The sequence below is a fragment of the Pholcus phalangioides genome, unplaced genomic scaffold (assembly GCF_987345545.1).
Source record: "Pholcus phalangioides strain wild (caught in Gottingen) unplaced genomic scaffold, Ppha-v1.0 ptg000018l_1, whole genome shotgun sequence".
NCBI classification, from domain to species: Eukaryota; Metazoa; Arthropoda; class Arachnida; order Araneae; family Pholcidae; genus Pholcus; species Pholcus phalangioides.
In genome coordinates this window covers 18,971,887-18,995,970 of record NW_028301611.1, presented here as the reverse complement: position 1 = coordinate 18,995,970, position 24,084 = coordinate 18,971,887, and the positions used below count along the sequence as shown (strand labels likewise).

The window sequence follows — 24,084 nt, the reverse complement described above, 5'->3', positions numbered from 1 at the left end:
CGTTTCATGCAGAGTTCGAGAGATAGATAAACGACATCTCCTTGACAGCCAACAATCTCGCCAAATAAAGAGATACATTTTATAAAAGAAACAAAATACGCACGTTCTTCATTTTTTTACACGTACCTTACGTAGACATTACTTATGTTATTAATACTATGTAGACATTTTTTTTTTTTTGCTATTATTTTTGTTGTTGTTTGAAACGCCATTTCAAGATTTCCGAGGGATGATGATGCATCGGTTCGCTTGGACGATCGGACGTTCGCCGCCATAAAGAAAAGTGAAGTGAAGAGATTCGGACACGAGATTAAATAGAGAACTTGTCTTCTCTTCTTTGTGTCCGGACAGACACGATTTTCTTTTACCAACATGTGCAGTCTGAATGACTCGTGGGATACTCAGTGGCGTATTTACAGGGGTTAGAGCGGGTTATAGCACAGGACGGCAAGTTCGGAGAGGATTGAGTTGGGAAGAGAAGTATTATAATGGGAGAGAGGGGCCACGCGCTATTTTCATAGACTACCATGAATCCGCCTTTGTCCAGACAGCGTATGACCAAACGAGTGACACGGCCCGGGGGCCTCAAGAGAAAAGGAGGGGGGGGGGGCTAACAAAAATGGGATCTGGTTGAGATTTTCGAAAATTTTGCCTGGTAGGGCCTCCGAAAAACCACTTGGCAAGGGGGCCAAGTGGAGAGGAAACTCTTGAGAAAGCCCTGCCTAGACCGTGTGAAAGCATGTGAATTACCGAAATAGTGTCCTAGAGAGTTCCAATGGAATACGTTCCTACATTGGACCGGACGCTAAATTGGTTTGAGTCAGTGGCGGATTAATGTCGGTCGAGGCCCTGGGCGCAAAACAAAATATTGGGCCCCTCAAACTAGAAAATAATATAAAGTTTAGGTTTTTGGGGCCCTTTAGAAGTTGGGGCCCCGGGCGCGCCCGCCGTTAAATCCGCCTCTGGTTGGAGTAGTTTTTGTATACCGATGCGCGACATTAGTCTGAGCAATGTCAGAATATTGAAACAACGCGTCCGTTCTGGAGGACGTATTCCATTGAAACTTGGTATATAAGCTACATGGACGATCGGGGGAGGGGGGAATGGGCTGGAGAAAAATTTCAACAAAAAGCGCCACTTTTTCACCTGGTGGTCAAAAATTGAACTATTTCTTTATTTCATAAATCTATCTCCCATGCTCTCATTAAGATATCCTCAAAACTTGGCGGTATTCGGACGGATAGTTTTTTTGAGAAAAGCTAACGGAAACTTTAATTATAATCACACCCTGTATTTAAAGAGAATGCTGAACAGCCAAACTGAATGTCTTTATTTCTGAAGACACGAATAACAAGTAAAAATGACAATTTTGCACAGTTTCATTGTATGTATAGTGTCTTAATACTGTGTGTGCAACAACATTCACGATAGATGTGTGTGTGCGGCGTTCAGTTCTTCCCGTATCTATACACAAGCGGTTACGGTATGAGAGAGTCTTCATCCGTTTCTATCGACGAAAATCGACGCAAAAAAAAGAACAGGCACGTGCCGCCATCTACCGACGATCTATCATGGCTGAACTTCGGAGTTTCATCGTTCCGACGGGAGATGGCAGCAGCGGCCTCGATATGGTATTATTACAGTTATGTATAATTAATTTCTGGAATTTCCTGATTTTAACGAGACTGTCGTGTCATGTGGATCAGATCAATGATCAACCGCGGCAGTGACCCAATCGGACACTTGCTGCCTTCTTCCTTCCGAGACCATGGTCAGACGGCATCGAGGTGACTGCCGCAATGTTTGCAAACGATGGCCGCCCGCACCTGGTGGTTGTAGGCGTCGATGACGGGCGATTCGAATTCGATGCTTCCTCCCTCTTCGACGTCCTCGGGTAACTTGCCTTGTGACAGCTTCTCCACAAGGGCGGCCACGTAACTATCTGCCGTGATGTTCATCACCGTCCTGAAGCGTTCCCTGCGCGCACAGAGAGAAATCAGGAATCAATATATAAATAAATAAACATCTGAGAAAACTACAAGAAGTGGTGCAAAGTCTCTCTCCCCCCCCCCCCCACCCAAATCAGGAATTAGAATATGTTAAACGGTGGTGGTATCACGACCTTTCAACAACACCGATTTTGAAGATGACCTACCAACTCTCTTTTGGTGACATGATTTGTTATGGCACAATATGCAGGGAGGGGTACGCAAGTTTCCTACGTATCGCTGGGGCTCGTTCTCTTCGATATTTTTTTGTTTTTTGTTTTTTGAGCTCATGAGCTTCCTACGCATTTCTGGAAGTTCACAAGATTTCACAGCATTTCTAGTGGTTCACTAACTGTAGGCACGCTTTCTACGACTTTCCTAGGAGTTCACAAACTTCCTACGCGTTTCTGAGAGTTCACAAGCTTTCATAGCTTTCCTAGGGGTCCACCAGGCTATTTTCATAAGAAATTGGAACTGGTGGCCAGCATTGAGGAAAGGACATTCAACAATGTGGCAGGAGTCATAATCATTGACACAAAACGAAAGACCACATAGACCACTAGTAAAAAAAAATTTTTTTTATTTATGGTGGGCCGAAAACCTCACGAGTTGATGTGTTAAAAGACTGCTTAGGGTTCATCTAGGTGTAGGAATGCTTAATACGACTTTTCTGGTAATTCAAGACCACTCACAAGAGAAAACCAAACGGGCCGCGGGCTTCCAAAGGTTGACCACCATTGGTCTAAACTAGTGGTTCTCAACCGGGGGCCATATGGCCCCCTAGTGGTACTGGGATACTTCAAGGGGGCCACGGAAGAAAATGGAGAAAGGGGCCATGCAGGTAAATTGGAGAGCCGAAAAGAAAAATTAAGGTGTGAAGAAATAAAGCTTTTATATTAGTGACTATGCAATTACAGAATCCAACAAAACCACCCATAAAACCGGAGCCGTCTTAGGGCATGGAACCACCCGGGCCTCATTACCTACATTTTGCAGCAGGTTCCCTAGGATGGATCTTTCGTAGGCCCCCGGCTACATTTTTCACAGACCCCTCCTCTATATTGAATTTATAGTGTGAAAAACAAAAAAATGATGAAAACCATATCAGGCCCCTGGATGCAGCTCTGTCGGTCCCACTCTTGTGAGGGATCATGCCCGGGCGTCTCATATCCATAAGTGACCCCACCTTATGATATTTTGCATAGTACAATAAATTTTGAAAATAAGTAGGAAATATGTAGTCTGTTTATTTCCAGCTAAGTATGGGACTACCACATAGCATCACTTTGCCTAAGACGCCCATGATGTTGAAGGCCCTGAATAGAACTCGAACTAGCGGGGAGCTTAGTAAATTCTAGGCCAGTGATCTGGAGGCCAATCTTATGTGCAAAATTTTCGTTCAGTATAATTCACTGAAAAAATCAATTCAATACATATAAAGGATCTTGCTTCTAAATGAGGGTCGAAAACTCTGTTTAGGGCAGGGGAGCCACGAGAAAAAAATCTGGTTCAAAGGGGGCCACGGCCAAAAAAAGGTTAAGAAACACTGTTCTAAACTATATCACGGGGCCCTCGGACAAAAGTCTCAAGGTCCATTTAGCGGATGTATAATCGGTCTCGGAAACGAGATCCTGTATTTTAAATGCGTACATTTACGTTTAGTTTTTATTGAAATGATTTCAGCTCAGCTCTGGATCAAAACCCACCACCTCAAAACCCGGCACCAAGTGGCACAGTGACTAGAAAGCACTAGCCCGTGTTACCATTGCCACGACGATGTTAAGTGTAAGTGGCTGAGCAACTGACACCTCCAATGATGCGAGAGATATTCGAGAACACGAAGGGGTTCTCGACTCAACCAGCCAGGAGGTGAAGAAACTCGGTACCTCGTTGATCCGCAGAGCTGAGCCCAATCTAACAGGGAGGACAACAAGCCACAAGAACATCGAACCGAAACATTGGGGAAATCCCTCCAAAGCCACCTAACCATGTCAATCCCAGACCCAAGAAACTGCTATACTTACTTCAGCCTAGGTTAGGCCTCAAAGAAAAGCCTTTCCTTGCAGTTCAGACGCGAACGTGTCTTATCGGAGTGAAATCGGCAGTTCGAATGATCTTCAACAGACTGCCGTTTCAATGCTACAGAAGCGCATTGTTTCAAGATTTCCCTCAGGATTGAGAATGAGCTATTTGTTGAATAGCATTGTTGCTGTCACCCGGTACACGATGAATGATTAGCACTCGAACCCGAGCTTTATCAGGGGGTTCTTAACTTTTTTCAGTCACGTCTCAGTACAGTCCCCCTTGTCCTCTAACTTCCAATTAGAAAACTTTTGCCCTGTCTCTCCTGAGAGAAAAAAAAACAACCCACGTTTGTAAGGGGTCATTCAAGTATTACGTCAGCATCGAGGGGGGGTTTCGGATTTGCTGACTTTTGATGACGGGGGGGGGGTTTGAAGGTTGCTTACGTCATCAACCACCCCTTTTTGAAGATATGAAATATTCTAAGCTACTGTCGAAATTTTGCTGACAAGGGGGGAGGGTCAAAAATTGCTAAATATCTGCTTACGTAATACTTGAATGGCCCCTAAGTGAATCTTGGAAATTTTTTTTTTGTTGGCCTCGGGAGATACAGGGCAACCATTTTCAACATCAATGTTGGAGGACGGGGTGGGGGGGCAGACCGAATAAAAATTTAGATTTGTTTATTTTGTGACACATTGTATTTTCAATCTTACAAAACTGGTACAGGACGATTTTTGAGCGCCATTTTTTTTCCATTGAATGTATACCTTTACGACGGACGGCTGATGAGATAGAGGCCGCATTACCATTTACAGGATACCCTGTATAACCAACTACCTTTATACATCCCGCTACAAGAGATCTACCTAATACGAAATAGATAAATACAGTCGAATCCCATTACAACGAACTCCAGGAGACCGGAGAAATCACTTCGTTAAAACGAAATTGCGTTATAAAGGAATTCCAGGTTACCTAGCATTGTTCTCATGTAAGCTTATATAGGGGGATTAGAAAAGTGTTCGTTAAAACGAGATTTTCGCTATAACGGTATTCGTTAAAACGGGATTCGACTGTATAGAAATATCACCGCCAAAGCCCGAAATGTGGCCAACACACGAATCGGCCAAGAGTATTGAAGTGAAAATTGCAGAAATGATTCGGATTTTGGCCAGCCATTTCGCGAAGTGGCCGGAGATCCCTGGCCAAAGCTCGATGAGCTGATGTAAGACGGCCTGGTAGGAACCAAATAGATTTTTTTATCATCTCTAACGTGTGATACATGGCTATATATAGCAGCTCCGTTAGATTTTCTGCCAAATTTTGGAGGAAAAAGAAAATGATTACCGCATTGTGACTGCTTGTTGTTGGGGTTACCATAAGTAACGTGGACATAATAACCACGAGAACTAAGCCAACTTGACGATGATCCCGAATCATGTCTTTTGTTATCGGACTTTGTCCAAGGAACTCCAGCCACTTCGCGAACTGTCCGGGTCAATATTTTTAACGAAATTGGCCATTTTCGGTCTTTGGCAGTAACATACAGTGGATCCCGCTTACAATATTTTTAAAAAAAACATTCATTAGAAAACGCTTTAAACGGGAAATTTTAATGAGGGTTATTTAGAGTTTAGACCACGAAAATAAGTCGTACCAAGCGGGAAAGTGGAATGTTATAAGCGGGATCGACTGTACATACTCATTTCTAGGGTTACGTACACCTATGCATTTCTAAAGGTTCGCAAGCGTACCTGGGGGAGGGGTACGTACGCTTGCTACGCGTTCATGTGGGTTTACAGGCCTAAACATATCTATGGTATGCACTTCTCGTCTTCTACGCATTTCGAGGCATGCGCATGACTTTTATGCATTTATAGATGTATGGTACGTACGTCTCTTATGCATGTCAACGGAATCTCTTCTACGCATTTCTAGAGGTACGCAAGCCTCCTACGCACCTTTAGGGATGCACTCGAAGCATAAAGGGTTGGGAATCATAAAAGATAAATTGAAATAACTTACATCAACCAATCCATGGAGAGTACCAGCGATATGAACTGCGGTTTCTCGATGCCAGCAGCAGCCAACGCGGTCAACAGCATGACCGGGTTCCCGGCGCCGACGGTGCCGGGTGCCGCGATTCCAAGTAGTATCGTTGTCAAACTACGAGAAAACATTATAAACAATGAGATTTCTCTATCGTACATCTATCTAGTAGAGCGAATATGTGTTGATATGATCACCTTACCAGGGGCGGCTTAAGATTATCTGCCATCCGGGTGCAAAGCGGCATGTGCCCCATTTAAAGCCAACCGTGGCAGGGCTTTAGCCTAGTTCACCCTGTGAAAAACCTGATATTTTTAGTATAAAGTCACACACACACCTCTGTTTACCTAACAAAATGTCGGTTACCATATGTTCCGTTTTTAAAGTAACTGTCACGCATTTAGGTCCAAGATTATTTTGTCACTATTAATTACGCCAGATATGTTGATCCTCATTACATCTCTAGTTGATGAGTCATCATCATCATTACCGAGGCCTCCCCCCCCACACCCTACAGCGGGGCCCAAAGGATGAGACCCTTGGTGACCTCTCTATAATGAATTTATAGCGTGAAAAAAGAGAAATGACTAGAAAATCGTCCCGGGCTGGAGGCCTGCCCTTATAAGGGACATAACCGTTACTTACACTTATCCCATAAAACAGGGGCGCCGGAAGTATTTCGAAACCTGTGGATAATCGTCTTAAGCTTTATGAAGAAAATTGTGATTTCTGAACCAGTTCTTGGGGGGAGGGGCGTACTCAAACCCGTGCAATAAATTCTTGCTACCCACAGCACCCCCGGCCCCGACGTCAGTGCCCGTAAACAGGAAGTACAGCTCGTCTAGTTTTATTAAGAAATTTATTCAAATTCGCTTCTGGTTGTCCAGAGTAGCGCAAAGTAAGAAGGCAGATTTTTCCTTCGCATTTATTTGAACGTTCCCAGAAAAATATCTGGGGGGGGGGGCACACACCTAAATGCACACACTTGCCCCACTTGTGACAGAGTATACTCTTGTTTCTAGTATTACGGTCCCGGGTCCTGTCTGTTCTCAACATTTTCGTCGTGAAGATATTGCTCAAACGCGATATATCATGTGAATTTTTACTACTGGAAATATTCAAAATTTCTTTTGTAACATAAGCTGCCGCCCCCTACTACCTGCCGCACGGATGCACCGCACCCCTTGCACCCTCGTTCAAGCCGCCCTTGCACCTTACCACAGCATAATGGTCTCTGATGTCCCGACAGTGATGCCTTCCAGTTGAGCCAGGAATATGGTTGCGAGAGCTGCGTAATAAGTGATCCCGTTCATGTGTATCACCATTCCCAAGGGTAGGACGAATCTCGTGACGCATCGGTTGATCCTGTTGGCTTCTTCGGCGCATCGGATCGTCGCTGGTAACGTCGCGGCGCTATACAAGGGAACAAACAAGCAAACATAAACATTTCTTTAGTTTACGGATTTCAAATACAACACAATAATCGAGTTACGAACCGGGATTTTTGGCGCTGTTGGTGAATCATAAATTGACGTTGGTGTAAAAGTTTGTACCTGAGCCGTTTCCCCTCCTCTCCCTTTGATAACGGCCCTGACTGGAGAATGTACGCGGTGATCCAAAAGTCATTTAACATTTAAAAGTTCAATAAGTCACGGAATAATGTACATACAGTAGAGTCTCGAAAATCGAAGCCCCGAAAGTTCGAGTTTCCGGATAATCCGAGACAATGAAAATTTTCGAATTTACTTCTTGAGGGACCCTCTTTCTCTCCCCCCCCCCCAGGAATACTACGTATAACGTATGTATTGTACAGTAATTTCAGTAGGCAGCCCCCGGCCCTATAATGGGTAACTGGTGTATTAAAATAATAGACTCCCTTGAATGGACGTAGACCATTTCAACTATCCGGGGGGGGGGGGGGTCGTTGAGAAAGAGGAGCAAGTTTTGCCGTTTTCTGCTTAAATGGTGGACAAAGACTTAATTGCTTATGTAAAATCAATACAAGGTTGAACGCTGTCAGTGTCTTAGCGTCGTTCACCATCAAGTACACCTCGCTAAAGAAAAAAATACTGTAGCCTATACATATTAAATGCACTTCGGTTCGGTTCGAAAATATTTCTTGTTCCCTTTTGACACGGAGGCGCCATCTGTTGTGAAATTCTCGAGAGTGCGCAGGCACGAGAGAGTTCTCATTTCTTTTTAATTATTAAAAAGATTACTCTCTGGACTTCTTAGTTTCGGAATCCTGTAACCGTACGTCAAACATCGAAAACACTACCTCTAATAGTTCTGGTTTGACTGGTAAACCATTATAGTTAGGGTTACTAGATCCAAAGACCGTGACGTCACATATACCAATTTTCCCAATAGATGGCGCCACTATTGCGACAGATATATATATATATAAAACCGGCCACTATAAAAATTTTATTCAACTCTAAAACAGAACCACTAAAAAAAACAGAAAAAATTCTGGGAATTTCGATGGCTATTGGTGAATGCGTGTGGGGGAGGGGGGATTCAAAACACTCATATCAATAAAGAAATATAAATTTTAATGGTAACCAATTAAAACGGTAGTAAATTGCCTAATGGAGATGGACCGGGATTAGGGACGGTTTGAAAAAAAAAGAATAAGAAATGGCACGGATTAGCTCAACTGTAAATATCAATGACGGCAACTGAACACGTTCACAAGCTAACCACAATAAACCCAAACTATGACATACATTATTTAGAATCACGAAAAGTTCAAAATTAAACGAATACATATGCCATGGGTGCACAAACTAAAAAATACGATAAATATAAAAAATACGATTTTTTTCTAAATTCGATATAAAACGTGGAAGCAAAGTGTGTAATACTTACGAGAAATACAATTAAGTGGATCGACATCACTAAGTCTCAGTTGATATCCGCGAATTAAATTGAAATTAAGTGGAGAGCGAATATCGATCAATGCTCACGAAGCCTACATCTATCAAAAGAATGTACCAAAAAACATTGCCATCAATATTAGGCTCTCGACGAAGTAGGTAATAAGCTGGTGAAAGGTCCGCAATAGTATTTCTGTACAAAAATGGACGAAAAGCTGAAAACTTTGTGCACCCATGACGCATACAAATCACTTGCTGCGATGAAACTAGTTTGCGGGGAAAAACTCACCTGGAGCAAGTTCCAAAGGCCGTCAGAATGGCAGGCAGCATGTTCAGGTGGAAGGCGATAGGGTTTTTCCGGACGATAATAAGATAAAGAGACGGTAACAGCACGAACTGGTGGAAAGCAATGCACCCGAAGGCCGTCGCTAGGAACACACCAAGGTAACTGAGCAACAGTTCCGGGGACGTGCTCTCGAGCCCTTCCTTGCACATCCAGAAGAACATCCCGATAGGAAGCAAGCTGTACCAAAGACAACAAACTCTTACGAAGGTTTTTAACAGCTGGCTGATGCGAAGATATATTTAGGCAAGAGAAAAAAAGATTCAACTGTGCCCCTGCTGGGAATCGAACCCACGTCCTTTCGCTTTCCGGGTGAACGTGCTAGATCAGTGGTTCTCAACATTTGTCAGCCCGCGACCTGGTTAATTTCTTTTATGTTAGTGGAAGGCCCGGTCATAAGCACGCCTAATGGGGGTATAAATAGGTAAAAATGAATCGGTGAGTTATTTATGGCCCGGTTTGACTGATGTCAGGACCCGGTACCGGACCGCGGCACGGCGGTTGAGAAAGCCTAGATCACTAGACCACTTAACTACGTAGGCAACCGAATATCTCAATATTTCTTTGGGGCTCGTGTGCACTGAACGGGACCGTACATGGATGGTCGCACACGAGCTGTAAGGAAAGATTAAGGTATTCGTTGCCTCTACTTTAGGCCGTTCAACCGGAAAGTCAAAGGACGTGGGTCCGATTCCCCGCAAGGGCAGTTGAATTTTCTCTCTTTCCTAATTATATCTTCGCATCAGCCAGCTGTTGAAAACCTTCGTATGGATAGCGGAGAATGACATCATAATCGATTATTATTATTATCATCATAATCGAAATTATTATTCAGTAAAAAAAGTTTAACTCAAAAACTTCTATATGGTCGTGAGTGACCGACCAATGGATGAAAAAGAAAACGACTAATAGAGCCGCGTTCAATGCCGATATATTGTAACGTATATACAGGGTGTCCTGTAAGTTCTAATTCGGCCTTTATTCCATCACCCGTGCGTCGTAGAGATATGGTTTTAATTTAAGAAACGATCGAAGTGTGTTCAGAAATAATTCTGTAACAGTTTCAATGGTGAAAATACAGTGTGCAATACAAGAAAAATAATCTAAATTTTTTATATGGTCTCCCTTGTCCTCCAAATTCCAATTAGAAAGTTGTTTACCGGTCTCTTCTGAGGCCAACAAAAAAAGAAAAAATATCCACGTTTCTAAGTGTAGTATTCACTAAGATATTTGAATTGGAAATCTCCGAAGAAAATTTGGGGAAAAAGCAGCATAGATATGAGGGAAAGAAGCGTTTGCCGTTAGTTTTTATGCTGTTCTTTCTCAACCTTTCTCCGAGATTTGAATTCAAATATCTCAGCGACTCGTATCTCATTTTGTAACAGGAATCTCTTTTAAGTTGCCCTCAGAAAAGACAGGGCAACAACTTTCTAATTGGAAATTAGAGAACAAGGGAACTGTGGGAATATTAAGATTAATTTATTTTACAAAGCCCTCCTTTTTTTTCTCTCTCTCGAAACTGGTACAAAGTGATTTTTGAACACATTTTGAGCATTTTTGAAATTAGAGCCATCCTACGAACAACGGTTGATGATATAAAAGCCGAAACAGGACTTACGGGACACCTTGTATATCAGTGTTTCCCACCCTTTCTGATGTCGCCACCCCGAAGATTGATTTTACGCGAGGCCCCTCCCCTCATAAAAAATACAAAATAGATTGTTTTTTCTAATTTTCGTTCCTTAAAAAATTGAAAAATTACAATTTCACAGCACAAAAAGTGTCAATTATGCAATGGTAGTAAATGGAAGAAGAATGGTCCCGCGGGCCACAGGTTGGGAAACACTGCTGTATATAATGACTGAAACTATTTAATGACCTCAGGTAATAGCCCATGATTTTCATGACGACGTCGTTGAGTTGGACCATGACTTGATGTAGCTGCTCACCTTTGCTGCCAGATGCTGCCAGAGCCGATCCGAACAAGACGCCGAACATCAGCAGACCTGTAGGTGAAACGTATATAATATACATACAGTGTGGTTTTTCAACTCCTTCAAATGAAACTATATATTTTGACAGAGGGAATATATAATGGTCGAAAATGTTACCATCTAAAACTTAATATTACTTCGAGTGGACAATTGAAATTATCTATGAAAGGGGACCTTCAACTATTGAGACACGGTTAGATGTCTTCACGAGGGTATATATCTAAAGAGCGAGAGAAGTTATATAAGGTTTAAGTATGAAAACAATTTTTCACCTCGCTACTAGAGTGGCTCACTCATTGGGTTACTCACCTGCTCACTCGCTGGCTAAATCACTTGCTTGCTCACTCTGTCATTCTCGTGCTCACTCGTTCTTTGGTTCACTCAATTGCTCATTTACTCACCCACTTGGCCACATTCGCTCACTCATTTGATAACTTACGTCCATACTGACTAGATTACTCGGTACGGCCAATTTGCGATTTTATAATCCGTAATTTGAGACTGCCCCGATTGGGGCTGCCGGGGTTTAGGGCTTCGTGGCTCAGAGGGAGGGAAGGTGCTTAACGAGCGCGTGCCGTGCCATGGGGAGAAACACACCCGGCCGGGTCACCACTTGAATTTTTCACGATCACATACTATTGTGACCATTTCTTATTTTGGACAGGGATTGCATACGATTAATGAATCTCCCCTTGCGTACGCCATTGTGCCGCTCTCTCCCCCAAAAAATGTTTACCATCATCTCCATAATACATATCAAAATATTGGGTTTGAGCCTCTAACTTCCAATATGTTCCAGAACTAGTATTTTTAATAACGTTTTTACGTCCATGCTTTCAACATCTTTTAGATCATATGCAGGCAATGTTACTGCGGCTCGGACTACACACATCCACTTTTCTGGAAAATGTGCAGGTGATCGCATTAGTGTGACTCGCGACTGTGTATACGTCTTTTATCATTCATGGATATCAATTAGTACATGAAGTATTATAGTTTACGATTTTGAATTCCCACTCACCCATGAAATTGATTCCGGATTTCTTGCGGATGCTCTTTTCGAAGATTACCGTGGTGGTCCCGTTGCCATCGTCGGAACTCCAGTTGGAGCTCTTTTTAATTTCGACGTGCGTGTACTCCTGAAAAACCAACCATCGCCAGATTTAAAGGTTCAATCTCGTCTGTCAACAGCACCAAAGGACTTTCGACATCTGCGAGAGGTGATTTTACTTACTTACCTTCATGAAAGTGGCTTCTATGATGTTGTTCGGTACCGCATTCCTAACAAAATAAATATGCCTGAGTTAATGTATTTTACAGAGACAACTTATCACCGAAGATTGAATCTCGTGAACAATCGCCATCACCCGACCCAATGTCTTGATTATATAAAACACGTAAAACTAGATCTGAAAATAGCTCTAGAAGATTGGCATCATTGTGGACAACCCGACACAAACAACAACAAGGTTGCAAAAAAAAAAGAATTTTATGATACGAATACCATACAAATTCGAATATCCTTACCTGAGCAAATCCAGCATAGAATCCAAGATGACTCCTTTCCTACCGGACATCAACGTCTGTTGTTCCACCGCGGTATTTTCGGTGACTTTCTGTCCAGGATGTACGAGATGGCCGACCGTGGCTCCCATGATTGAACAGAAACTAGACAATGACAGGAACAATCCGATCGTAATCACCACCATCCTCGCATCTCCTCCTTTCCTCAGGCTGGACACTCCTTCGGGAGCACATAACATTCGTATAAAATTTGTACACTATACACACTGTATACAAAAAGAAATTGAGGACATATATCTAAAATGCAATTTTACACCACCTACTTAGCTTACTAATCCAAAGTCATACTGTGAAAGTCAGTGATTATGTAAAATTATAAATTCTAATTTACGTTTTTTGATCGTCCGAAACAGAAAGGTATTCAACAAATGTCTCAAACCATTAATTCTTTAACCCTTTCACGTACAAGATGTTGGGGGAAAATTCGGAACTTTATTAAACGAATCGGCGATAAATCTGGTAACCTTGTTCTAACCTAACCGCGCGTCAGAAAAAGGACGAAGAAGGGGGAAAGAAAACGAATAGAAGAAAAGGAAGAGAAGAAATGAATAGAAAGGATGGGAAACCGCATAATGTGTGTGGATAAGATAAATACAAATGCAAACACAAAAGCCACAACAGGCAAATTGCCCTACGAGGTGGTTGAAAAAAAGGCGCCTATAAAAAATATGGATGTCAAATATCTGAATGTGGTTCCGATATTTAAGTAGGGTTGTAGAGAGGCTGTGTTAAATTATCATCCAGTGGGTTTGACGAGCTCCGCCTCAAAAATTTTGGAAATTATTATCAAAAAGCAATTGGCGAAGTGGATAGACGAGAATAATGTATTGTCGGTTAATCAGCATGGGTTCAGGAAGGGGAAGTCATGTGTGACTAACCTCCTTTGCTTCTAGATCACGTGACGAAGGCTTTGGGTAAGGGCAAAAATGTAGATGTTGTTTACCTTGATTTCCAGAAGGCATTCGACCGGGTCCAACATTTTAAACTCTTGAAGCGTTTACACGAGATTGGAATTGGGGGCAACTTGCTGAATTGGATAGAATCATGGTTGAGAGATGGGTCACAACGAGTTATGGTGAACGGGGAATTCTCTGGGTGGACAGGCATCACAAGTGGAGTTCCTCAAGGAAGTGTCCTTGGCCCCATACTTTTTTCACTTTTTATCGATAAACTCCGTCAGAGTATCGATATGATTGTTAGCAAATTCGCAGATGACGTGAAGCTAATGGGGGTAGTTGGGAATCAAAGCGATAGGGAGTTGCTCCAAATCTACTTGAACAGGATTGGAACATGGGCAAATGAATCTAGCACGAAGTTTAGCTTTCACAAGTGCATGGTCACTCATTTTGGTTCGAACAACCCACGTTTGATTTACGAGTTGAATGGTGTTATTATTCCAGACTCAACTAGGATCACCGATCTGGCTATTCTTATTAACGAGCGGCTTAGACTTTCTGAACACTGTTCAGCAGTGGTCAAGGAAGCGTGCAGAATGCTTGGTTTCATTGTCGAAAAAAGTTCTCTTCGCGTTGTCCTAATGTGATCCTTCTACTTTTCCGGGCTTAGTTCGTCCTGGATTGGAGTATGCCGTCAGGTTTTGGAGACTTTACCTACAGAGGGATATAGACTTGGTTGGGGGGGGGGGTGCAGAGAAGAGCTACGCGTGCTCTTGTTGGTACACAAGCCTTGAGTTAAGAAGAGAGATTTGATTTCATGAATATGTTTACATTAGGAGTACGCAGGTGTCGGGGAGACATGATCGAAGTATTTATAATTTTGAATAGGATGGATAGGATGGACCATAAGTTATTATTACGCCGTCAATCGACTTTTTCGACAAGGGGACATCAGTATCGATTGGTAATTGACAACTCCAGGTTGTGGTGTCGCAAGGGAATTTTTCTCCAATAGGGTTGCGAATAAATGGAATGGCTCAACCCCGGGGATCGTGGATTCTAACGCAATTGACACGTTTAAAAAGAAATACGATAAACATACTGGGGTAAATCGAGAAGCTATCCATACTTAGATGAAGACGACCATATTTACTTTTTAATATATATGACCATATTACTATAACTTTTTTATAGGCAGTGTATTGTATTTTGCAATACATCTGCATAGTTTTCGGTTTTATAATTGCTGCTATTACATATATGACATCCATATTTGTATTGGCGCTTTTATTCCGGCTGTCTCGTTGGGCGTTTTGCCTGTTTTGGCCATGTATATTTATTTGTATTAACCTGTTGATGAAATATTTTATGTATAGCTGGTTCTTCCCAGTCTGTAGTCCGAGGGCCACCGGGGATCCGTAAGTACCATGTAAGGGGTCTGCTGGATCATTTTCTATCATTGCATGAAGTTATGATATGCAAATTATAAAAAAAAAAACTTCATTATTGAATTTTATTAGAAGGCGGCGTGTGGAAATTGACCGACGCTACAGAGGTCCGTACTGCCTGTTGACCTTCACTAAAGGGGATCCGTGACATCAAACTGTTCGGGAAACACTGCTGTAAAGCATATTATACTGAATAGAAGTCAAAATAACAGCATAGTCTGATAGATTGGCTATAAAGTCTGGAAAATTACTTCGGGGACATTTCAAAATGCTCAGAAGTTCTAGACACAGTGGCAAGTACACAAATTTCCGCAATTATGTTGTATGGGACTTATTTCAGCAATTTTCAATGCAGGTTTTGCGACGAGCAATCCTGTTTTATTGTTAGTTATAGGTCTTACACAGGCAAGAGAAAATAAAGCGACCTTAATTGCGTCCTTCCTGTCCTAGGACGAAAATCCGGTTGTAAATCCGTAGAACGGTAACGCTCTCATAAGTTACCCCCGTCTGGATGAATACGGATTCACTGAATCTAGGACACGCATCTGTAACGAGTATGTGTAACTAATGTCCTTAATTACTTGGTTAATTATACAAACAAAGATCAAATCAGCATTTCATTACCGAGTACGAGGCTGCAGAACAGAAGCGGCACGATGATCATCAGGAATGCTCTGAGGACGAGTTGACCGGGAAAACCGATCAGGTCCACGACTCTCGCCGACAGGTTCTGAGACTTTAGAATCAGTCCTAGGACGTATCCGAGGACTGTGCACAGTACCAGCACGATCACGAACCAATTGTTTCTCAGGAACTGCAAACAGACACAATAACACCAAATTAACTGAACGATCAGGAGAAATATTATCGAATATATCAGTGTTTCTTAACCCTTTTTTGCCCGTGGCCCCCTTTGAACCATATTTTTTTGTCGTGGCTCCCCTGTCTTACCCAGAGTTTTCAACTCTCATCTAGAAGCAAGACACTTTATACGTATTGAAATGATTTTTTTCAGTGAATTTATACTGAACGAAAATTTTGCAAAGAAAATTGGCCTCCAGACCACTAGCCTAGAATTTATTGATCTCCCCGCAAGTCCGAGTTCTATCAGGACCGTCTCAATATCTTGGGCCCCCCCCCCCCTCTCCTTAGGCAAAGTGATATGGTAGTCCCATACTTTAGTTGGAAATAAACAGCCTACATATGTAATACTTATTTTCAAAATTAATTGTACTATACAAAATATCATAAGGTGGGGTCACTTATGGCATGAGGCCCCTCATAGAGTGGGACTGACAGAGCTACAGCCCGGGGCCTAATATGGTTTCATAATTTTTTTTCATACAATAAATTTCAAATAGGGAAGGGGGTCTGAAAAATTTAGCCGGGGACTTGAGAAAAACCCCATCTTAGGGAACTTGTTGCAAAATGTAGGCGGTTAGTGCCCTAAAGAAGGCCGTGGTTTTATGGGTGGTTTTGTTGGATTCTATCTCTCACTGTAAGTGTTAGTCACTAATATAAAATCTTTATTTCTTCACACCTTAATTTTTCTTCTCAGCTCTCCAAACCACCTGTCATGGCCCCTTTCTCCATTTTCTTACGTGGCCCCCTTGAAGTATCCCAGTACCACAAGGGGGCCATATGGTCCCCGGTTGAGAACCACTGGAATAGATCAGCGTTCTTCACCCGCTGGTCCGCAAGATGTTTCACCCGATACATGCGGACGCTACATGATTTTACATTCAATTCAAATATTATACTATCTTTCTGTATTGGTTTTTATATCTGTCATATAGCCGTAAGAAGGTCTACTTGCCGGTCTGCAAAATATTTCTCGTATTTACTGCTCTCATTTTTTGCTGGCCCGCAAATCATTCCTCGTATTTAGTGTATTCATTTTTGGCCGGTAAACAGAAATTACTTCTCCCATTTACTGAACTCATTTTTTGCCAGTCCGCAAAAATCACTTCTATTTTCCGTATTAATTTTATATTCCGGTCCTCTCTCTCTCATATTATTTCTCGTATTTATCAACTTTTTGCTGGTTCTCATACTATCTCTCTCTTGTTTATCTGTTTTACAGGTCCTCAAATTATTTCTTCTACTTATCTATGTTTTACCGGTTTTAATATTATTTCTCCTATTTACTATTTTTACTGAAATAATTTCTCCTATTTACTATTTTTACTGAAATAATTTCTCCTATTTACTATTTTTACTGGTCCTCAAATTATTTCTCCTATTTATCCATTTCTTGTCTTTCCTCATAGTATTTCTCCTATGAATTTTTAATCGGTCCGAAAATTATTTCCCCTATTTATGTATTTTTTGCCGTATCACTAATCATTTCTTTTGTTAATTTTATTTTTTACCGGTCCGCAAATCCTTTCTCTTATACATCCCTGCCGGTCCGCAAATGTTTTTTCTCCGATTTATTTATGTTTTTGTCTGGTCGGGAAATTGTTTCTCCTTTTTTCTTTTCGGGTCTGCGGTTGTAAAAAGGTTGAAGTTCAGCATTCAACCTCTTTACAACCGCGGACCGGCGGGAATAGGTTTGAACGTTGTCTTAAATGACATTAAATTGCAAGTGCATTAAATTTTTTGGAATTTAATACGGCAAAAAGTGACATCACTCTAACACACGGACACTCAAAACTCTCAGGAAATTTGTCCTAGTCCGTTTTTTTCCGACCACGTTTTAAGTCTAAATGATCTTTTTAACTAACATTCTCAGAGCCTTGTTCCCAACCTAGGTTCCGCGGAACCAGAGTCCGAAAGGTAATCAGCGGTACGCGCGCGCGCATGAGGCCAGATTTTATTAACCGGCTTAAAAATTTTAATAAAATGTCTTAGAGGATGCACTCACCATACATCTCTTGGTTTTCCTTTTCTTTTTCTTCATCCTGAGCGAAGACTGCGAGATCCTGTCTTCGGCGATGGACGAACCTGCCATCTTGATTCCCACAAAAAAAAAACAAACTCCGCGATATTTTGTTCTCGCTCACTCTCGCGAATATTATCGCGATCTCTTCTCCTCCATCCAGTGAGTACCACGATGAAGCGATGCTCCTGAGCAAACATTAAAACAAGACACACACACACAAAAAAAGGGTTACTGAAAAAACAAAAAAAATGGATGTCGGAGGATGGCGTCAATTGGTGGACACGTGACATCCTTTAGAAATCTGATATACATGTGCAGGCAGCCATTTTGTTTTTACTTTTCTCTTATAAATGTATCGGTGACGAGAGTTTTTTCCTATCTCCTTACTCTCTTTTCCTTTTTTTGTTTTTGTTTTTTTAAATGTCGACGCCATTACTGGTGAGAGAAGTGGTTTGAGATGTAATACGACGTCGGAGAGAATATTTTGACGCCATATGTTCGGCAGCCATTTTTGGCGACGTGATTTATTTGTTTTTTTTTTATAAATTCATTATAATTATTCTAGATTATTTTCTGAGAATGGCATCAAAAGGCTCGATCGAGCGCGGGCTCTTACGATGACGTTGATGGCTATTCTGCAGCGATTCCAGGAGATATATTAAGGCCATGCATAACTAGGTTAGAAAGATCTAAGAAAGCTTGCCAATTCATTAGACCGATGGCTCTCAACCTGGGGCCATATGGTACCCCTTGCGATCTTGTGATATTCTGGGGGGGCACGGGTGAAAATTAAATGAAGGGGGAGAGAGGCATGACAAGGGGTGAAGGGGGCCTCTGAGAGAGGCAAAGAAATCATAGACAAAAAATAAATTATTCAACGTCTATAAGAGGATTAACGCTTTCTAGTGGAATATGGTGAAAGAAAAATAAATGTGACCGCTGTGTCAGAATCCAATAGAGCTGCCCATATATAAGGGCCATCTCAACCCATTGAGTTCCGGGCATGAACCAGCGCTTTATATCCAAACGGGACTACGCAATGAGATCTGATAGTACGATTTTCAAATGAAAGTACGTACAGTGGGTTCTACTTGTAATGTTTTTCAAAAAACCGTCATGAAAAAACGTCGTAAGCGGGAAAACGTTTTAAGCGGTGAATCTTGATGAGAATTAGTTTAAAGTTGAGACCACGTAAATGTGTTGTAATAAGCGGGGAAAAAAAGTTATAAGTGGTGGGGGGGGGGAATCGTTACAAGGATTAAACGTTAAAAACGGGATCGACTGTAAATGCGTAACCTGTTACTTCCAGATAAGCATCCCCCCAAAACCTCACTTTGCCTGAGGACCCATGATGTTGAGATGATAATGCATATTACCGCCACAAGAAGGAAGCTTAGGGTGGTGTGTCGGAAGGGTCGATTCATTGTGTAGGTCCATTGGATCGTTCCTTGTATTTTTTCACTGAGACATATTTTTCCCATATAATTCGGTTCCAGAGGTAGATCTTACTTTAAAATTTTATTAATTTTTTCTATTTAGTTTTTATTAAATTCAATTCGATAAGTATAAAGGGTCTTGCCCTTGGATCAGGCTGGGAGGGGGCACAAAAAAAATATGGGGGCACAGAAAAAATATGGGGGCACAAAAGAAATGGTCCAAAGAAGGCCACGGGCTGAAAAAGGTTGTGAACCACTGCGTTAGACCAGCGGTTATTAACCTTTAGAAGCCCGTGGGCCGGTTTTTTTTTTGCAAGTGGAAGGCCCGGTCGTGCGGTAGCAACTAGTCTGAAACAGATGGGTCTGGATCAGAAAAAGCTCTGAATTCACCCTTTAACTCAGGGATTCTAAACCTTTTCTCAGCCGCGACCCACAATCAACAAGTTCAGCTTCACGACCCGTGAAACTGTTTGTTTTTCAAAATTAGTGGAATCAGTGACGCAATAAGTGCATTTATGACTGGACTTGTACGACCCATTTCGGTGACCCATGCGAATCAAGTCTTGGTCCTGGCTCAAGAATCCCCGGCTGTAAATGGATTTGTACGAGGCAACTCGGAAGCCCTGCGACCCAAGTTTTTGTTGGGACCCAATAGTTTAAGAATCTCTGCTTCAACTGATCCTTCTAATGTACATTACACGGGGTGCCAAAGTGAGTGCTTGTCCCGGCTGACAAAGTATCTAGTTGCGGCCCTGCCCGGTCACACACTCAACTAACAGGAAATAAATTAGGAGAAATGAAACGGTGAATCATTCATGATCCAAGTTTGACTGATGTTAGGGATCGGCAGTTGAGAAACATTGCATTATACTGATTCTCTTGAAGTATGCCGCGGCACTTTAGGGTGCACGTGGTATCAGCAAGGAGTATCGTTTCGTGGGGCATTTTTTGGAAGAAAACGGTGATTATGGTGATGATTAAATACCCTGACGACGTCAAAATACCCTAACATCGGGTATCACTAGTATTACAAATTAGAAAACGGAGGGAAGTTGAACATCAAATGCTAGTTAAACGGCTTATCCGCATTTTTAATGCTGTTTCCCCTCAACTTTCCTCCGTTTCTCGTGTTGGAAGTTACTATTTCACTTAGAAACATGTTTTTTTTTATTGCCACCAAGAGAAACAGGACAACAACTTTTTAATTGGAAGTTAGAACACAGGGGACTGTATAAAAATTTAGATTTTTTTTTAATTTTGTTACACACTGTATTTTCACTCTCAAAACTGGTACAGGGTAATTTTTGAATGCCTGTTGATAATTTTTGTTGATTGGAATCATACGTTTACGACGGGCAGTTGATGAGATAAAGGCCGCGCTAACTTTCACAGGACACCCTGTATATTGATACATCCTGCTGTCAACAGAATTGTTATCTCTTATTCATTTTCTCTCTTACTCACTTTTGGCAATCTTCAAATTATTTCTCCTACTTATTTTTTTTTTCTCCTAAGATTATTTTTTGCCGGTTCACAAATTATTTCTGCCGTATATCAATATTTTCCCGGTTTTCAAATTTTTCCACCCGTGCATCAATTTTTTGCTGGTCCCCAAAGTATTTCGCTGAAAATTGTGCAGTAACTCTCGTTCCCGGGCCAATTTAACCTTGAATATGATAAAAAGTCGCACAATTCAAATGATAAATGCGCCGAAACTCGCCAGAAAAGAAGAAGAGTATATAATATGGCAACCCCCGAAAACCAAAAACTTTAATATCGATTTGTTTATTTATAAAATAAGGTTCAAGTGGTTTCCCGAATCCAAAGTTCGACGCAACAACGTCTTTCATCGTTTTTTCTCGTCACACGTTGTTTGGATGAAACGGCGACCACCAAAATTTGTTTATTTTTAAAACACAAATGCCAGTGTTATCATTGATGACAACGATAACACTGGCGTTTAAATCGTCTGACAACGCATTTCTCCTTGAAGATGCATTATCTGATTATATAAGGCTGCGGTCCTCAACTTGGGCCCCAGACAGAACTGCCGATATAACCAGCGAGATCTTAGCAACGCTGCACGTGGCCATCTAGGCATTTCCAACACCTTCTACAGCGGAAAGCCTCCGCACGAAGCTCGTGACGTCACTGAAATCACCTATTTCACCTATAGTCATTGGATATACTGCAAAAAATAAGTAAAAATTTCGCATACGTTGGTCTGCTTTATCCAATGGCTACAGGTGAAGTGGACAACTTCAGTGACGTCAAAGTTTCGCGCGGAGGCTTTCTGCTATAGAAGGCTTTGGCATGACCCGGTGTACGCACTCGTATATTATTCCTCAAGTTGGCTACAGACGTAAACTTGACAAGCATGCATTTGTAAACATTTTGTGCAACCATGCTCGCGCGTCCAATATGTCAATTTTGCTAAAGCATTTTGATTATACAAGTGACTTGTACATACTTTTACGAGATGTGACTAGAACATCTCGGGCACCAAATCCGAGGTGAAAGGGCGATTTTCTTTTTCACCCAATCCAAGGCAGTAATTGGTGTCTGCTGTGGGGGGGGGGGTGGCGAGGGGGCGCCAGATTTGAGATGAAAGGGCAAAGAAAATTTTTTGGTCAAAAACAATTAAAGAAAGTTATTTCTGCCTGTCCTAGCAAGGAGGGCAAATCTGAGGAAAGGGCGAGAAAACATTATTGAAAACATATAGGGAAAATAATTGCTTCATGCTTTAGAAGGGGCGCCAAATTTTTGATGAAAAGATGAATTTTCTTTTTACGTCAGGAATTTTTTTGGATTTATCGGGAGGGGCGGGCTGGTCGGCCACACCAAAAATATGTCCTACCTGGGTAGATTTCGTGTCGAGCACTCCTGTCATTCAAGGCTCAGAGATGCACTCAGAGCTATATAGTAAGGCAGAGGTCTTCAACCTTTTTCTAGTCACTACCTGTATCCATCATCAAAAGAAGAGCACCCTTACGGGAAGTTCGACATACGAATGCATGAAATCAGGATTGATTTCAATCCTTAAATCCAATTTGTACAAAGTTATTAATTTTAACTTTGACCAAGTGTGTGCGCGTGAGCACGAAATCTGATACGAGCATCGAGGACTCTGGATGTTCCAGGGAGCACCGTGGTGCTCGCGAGCAACGGGTTGAAGATGCCTGTAGTAAGGGCTGTTTAATCCCTATGAAGTTGCACTTGCCGTCTTGGCTCTGAAGGCGTGGTTTCGGAGCTACTGCGTGATGTCACGGCTCTAATACTTTCCAGTACCTGCTGTGTATCAAATTTTGCGGTTGTTTATTTTGCTATTTTAAGTGAATAATTCACGGTGTTGTTTATTTCATAGTGTTGTCAATGTTTATAGTGATTATAGTGTTGTTTTATAGTGTCTGTGGTCTACGCGTATGGTATTTTGATAATTCTTCATTTGTACGTTTCTAATTTAATCAGTAATAAACAAATGCGAGTTTTTTGGGATGAGGCTTCTCTAATAGACGTCATAATCATCCTCACTTTGAGGGACAAGAACAGGATGACCCCTAATAGAAATCAATGTTAAAATTGCCGACTTTACCGTAGAAATGCGGAAATTTAGTGGGATGTCCAGCCACATCAATAATTTTAAAAATTGAATTGAATTCTCGATTTTTGAAATATTGAATTCGCTTAGAGATACGAAGCCCAGAAAATTGAATATAAAATAATTAGCCAGGCCCACTCTTTAGGTGGATATTCACGCATTAACATTAATTTCAACTTTTTATTTATAACATTTCAAGTACGAAAATGAAAATTAATGTCTCCGTGTTGTCTTTTAATATTCCACTGCATCTTTCAATCAATCCATGCAGTTTAGGGTATTTTGAAATTAATCATGGCCCATAAATTCCATTGATGAAATTCCACAGCTTTATTAAAGAATTTTTTGAGGCAAAAACAGGCAAATCGATAACTTGAACTTCAAGAAAATTTTCGAAATATCCAGAGCCCATGAAAAAGAAAAAAAAAACGCGTTTTTTTTTAAATTTATAGATTTGTTTCTTTCATGAGTCGAGCAGGAAAAGTCGCCATATTTCAAGTTTGGGCTAGGTTTTGCTAGAGGCATTTACCCGATAGATGGCACCATAAACCAATATTTGCATCGCGATTTTCTTTGTTTTTTTTTTTTTTTCTTTCTTTTTTTTTAAATTTCAAACTCACTAAAAACAGCCACAAAATAAAATTCAGCAACAGATTCGTTTCAATAGTTGACGAAATTGTACTGAATTTTTTTTTTACTCCCACGAACACTTCATGAGAGAAGACTTTTGCTCCCCCTCAACTGAAAAGTCGTTCGAAATATGATTCATCCCATCAATTGCGGAAACTTCATCTCCATTTAGGCGCGCGTAGGGCTGGACATAGGCGTACGCAAAGGAGGGTTTTGGGGTTCTAACACCCCCTCCCCCCTCAAGCCGAGATTTTTGTGTTATTTTGCGGGAAAACACGTAACCCCCTCCCCCAGAAAAAAACGAACCACCCCCCTTGAGAAAATTCTGCG

The 24,084-nt window shown here is 41.5% G+C and overlaps 1 protein-coding gene across 1 annotated transcript; it reads right to left on the bottom strand.

The window, feature by feature from the left end:
• Window positions 1-1,313: 1,313 nt before the first annotated feature.
• On the bottom strand, window positions 1,314-18,438 carry LOC149071800 (excitatory amino acid transporter 3-like). The gene is made up of 10 exons (XM_089247636.1): window positions 18,073-18,438; window positions 15,831-16,020; window positions 12,806-13,022; window positions 12,517-12,559; window positions 12,300-12,417; window positions 11,164-11,290; window positions 9,231-9,464; window positions 7,281-7,475; window positions 6,039-6,179; window positions 1,314-1,977 (listed from the first exon to the last, which is right to left on the bottom strand). Exons 1-10 carry the CDS (start codon window positions 18,157-18,159, stop codon window positions 1,773-1,775), a joined length of 1,557 nt encoding a protein of 518 aa, XP_089103762.1. The 5' UTR covers window positions 18,160-18,438; the 3' UTR covers window positions 1,314-1,772.
• Window positions 18,439-24,084: the final 5,646 nt, after the last annotated feature.

What these genes read in the sequence shown, in the direction of transcription:
- LOC149071800 (XM_089247636.1), bottom strand. Translation starts at nt 18,159, where the DNA reads ATGGCAGGTTCGTCCATCGCCGAAGACAGGATCTCGCAGTCTTCGCTC. An exon ending in TCAGAGACCATTATGCTGTG is followed by an intron (nt 6,180 to 7,280) that starts GTAAGGTGCAAG and finishes GTTTTCTCGTAG; the next exon opens with TTTGACAACGATACTACTTG. An exon ending in CTCTCCATGGATTGGTTGAT is followed by an intron (nt 1,978 to 6,038) that starts GTAAGTTATTTC and finishes CTGTGCGCGCAG; the next exon opens with GGAACGCTTCAGGACGGTGA.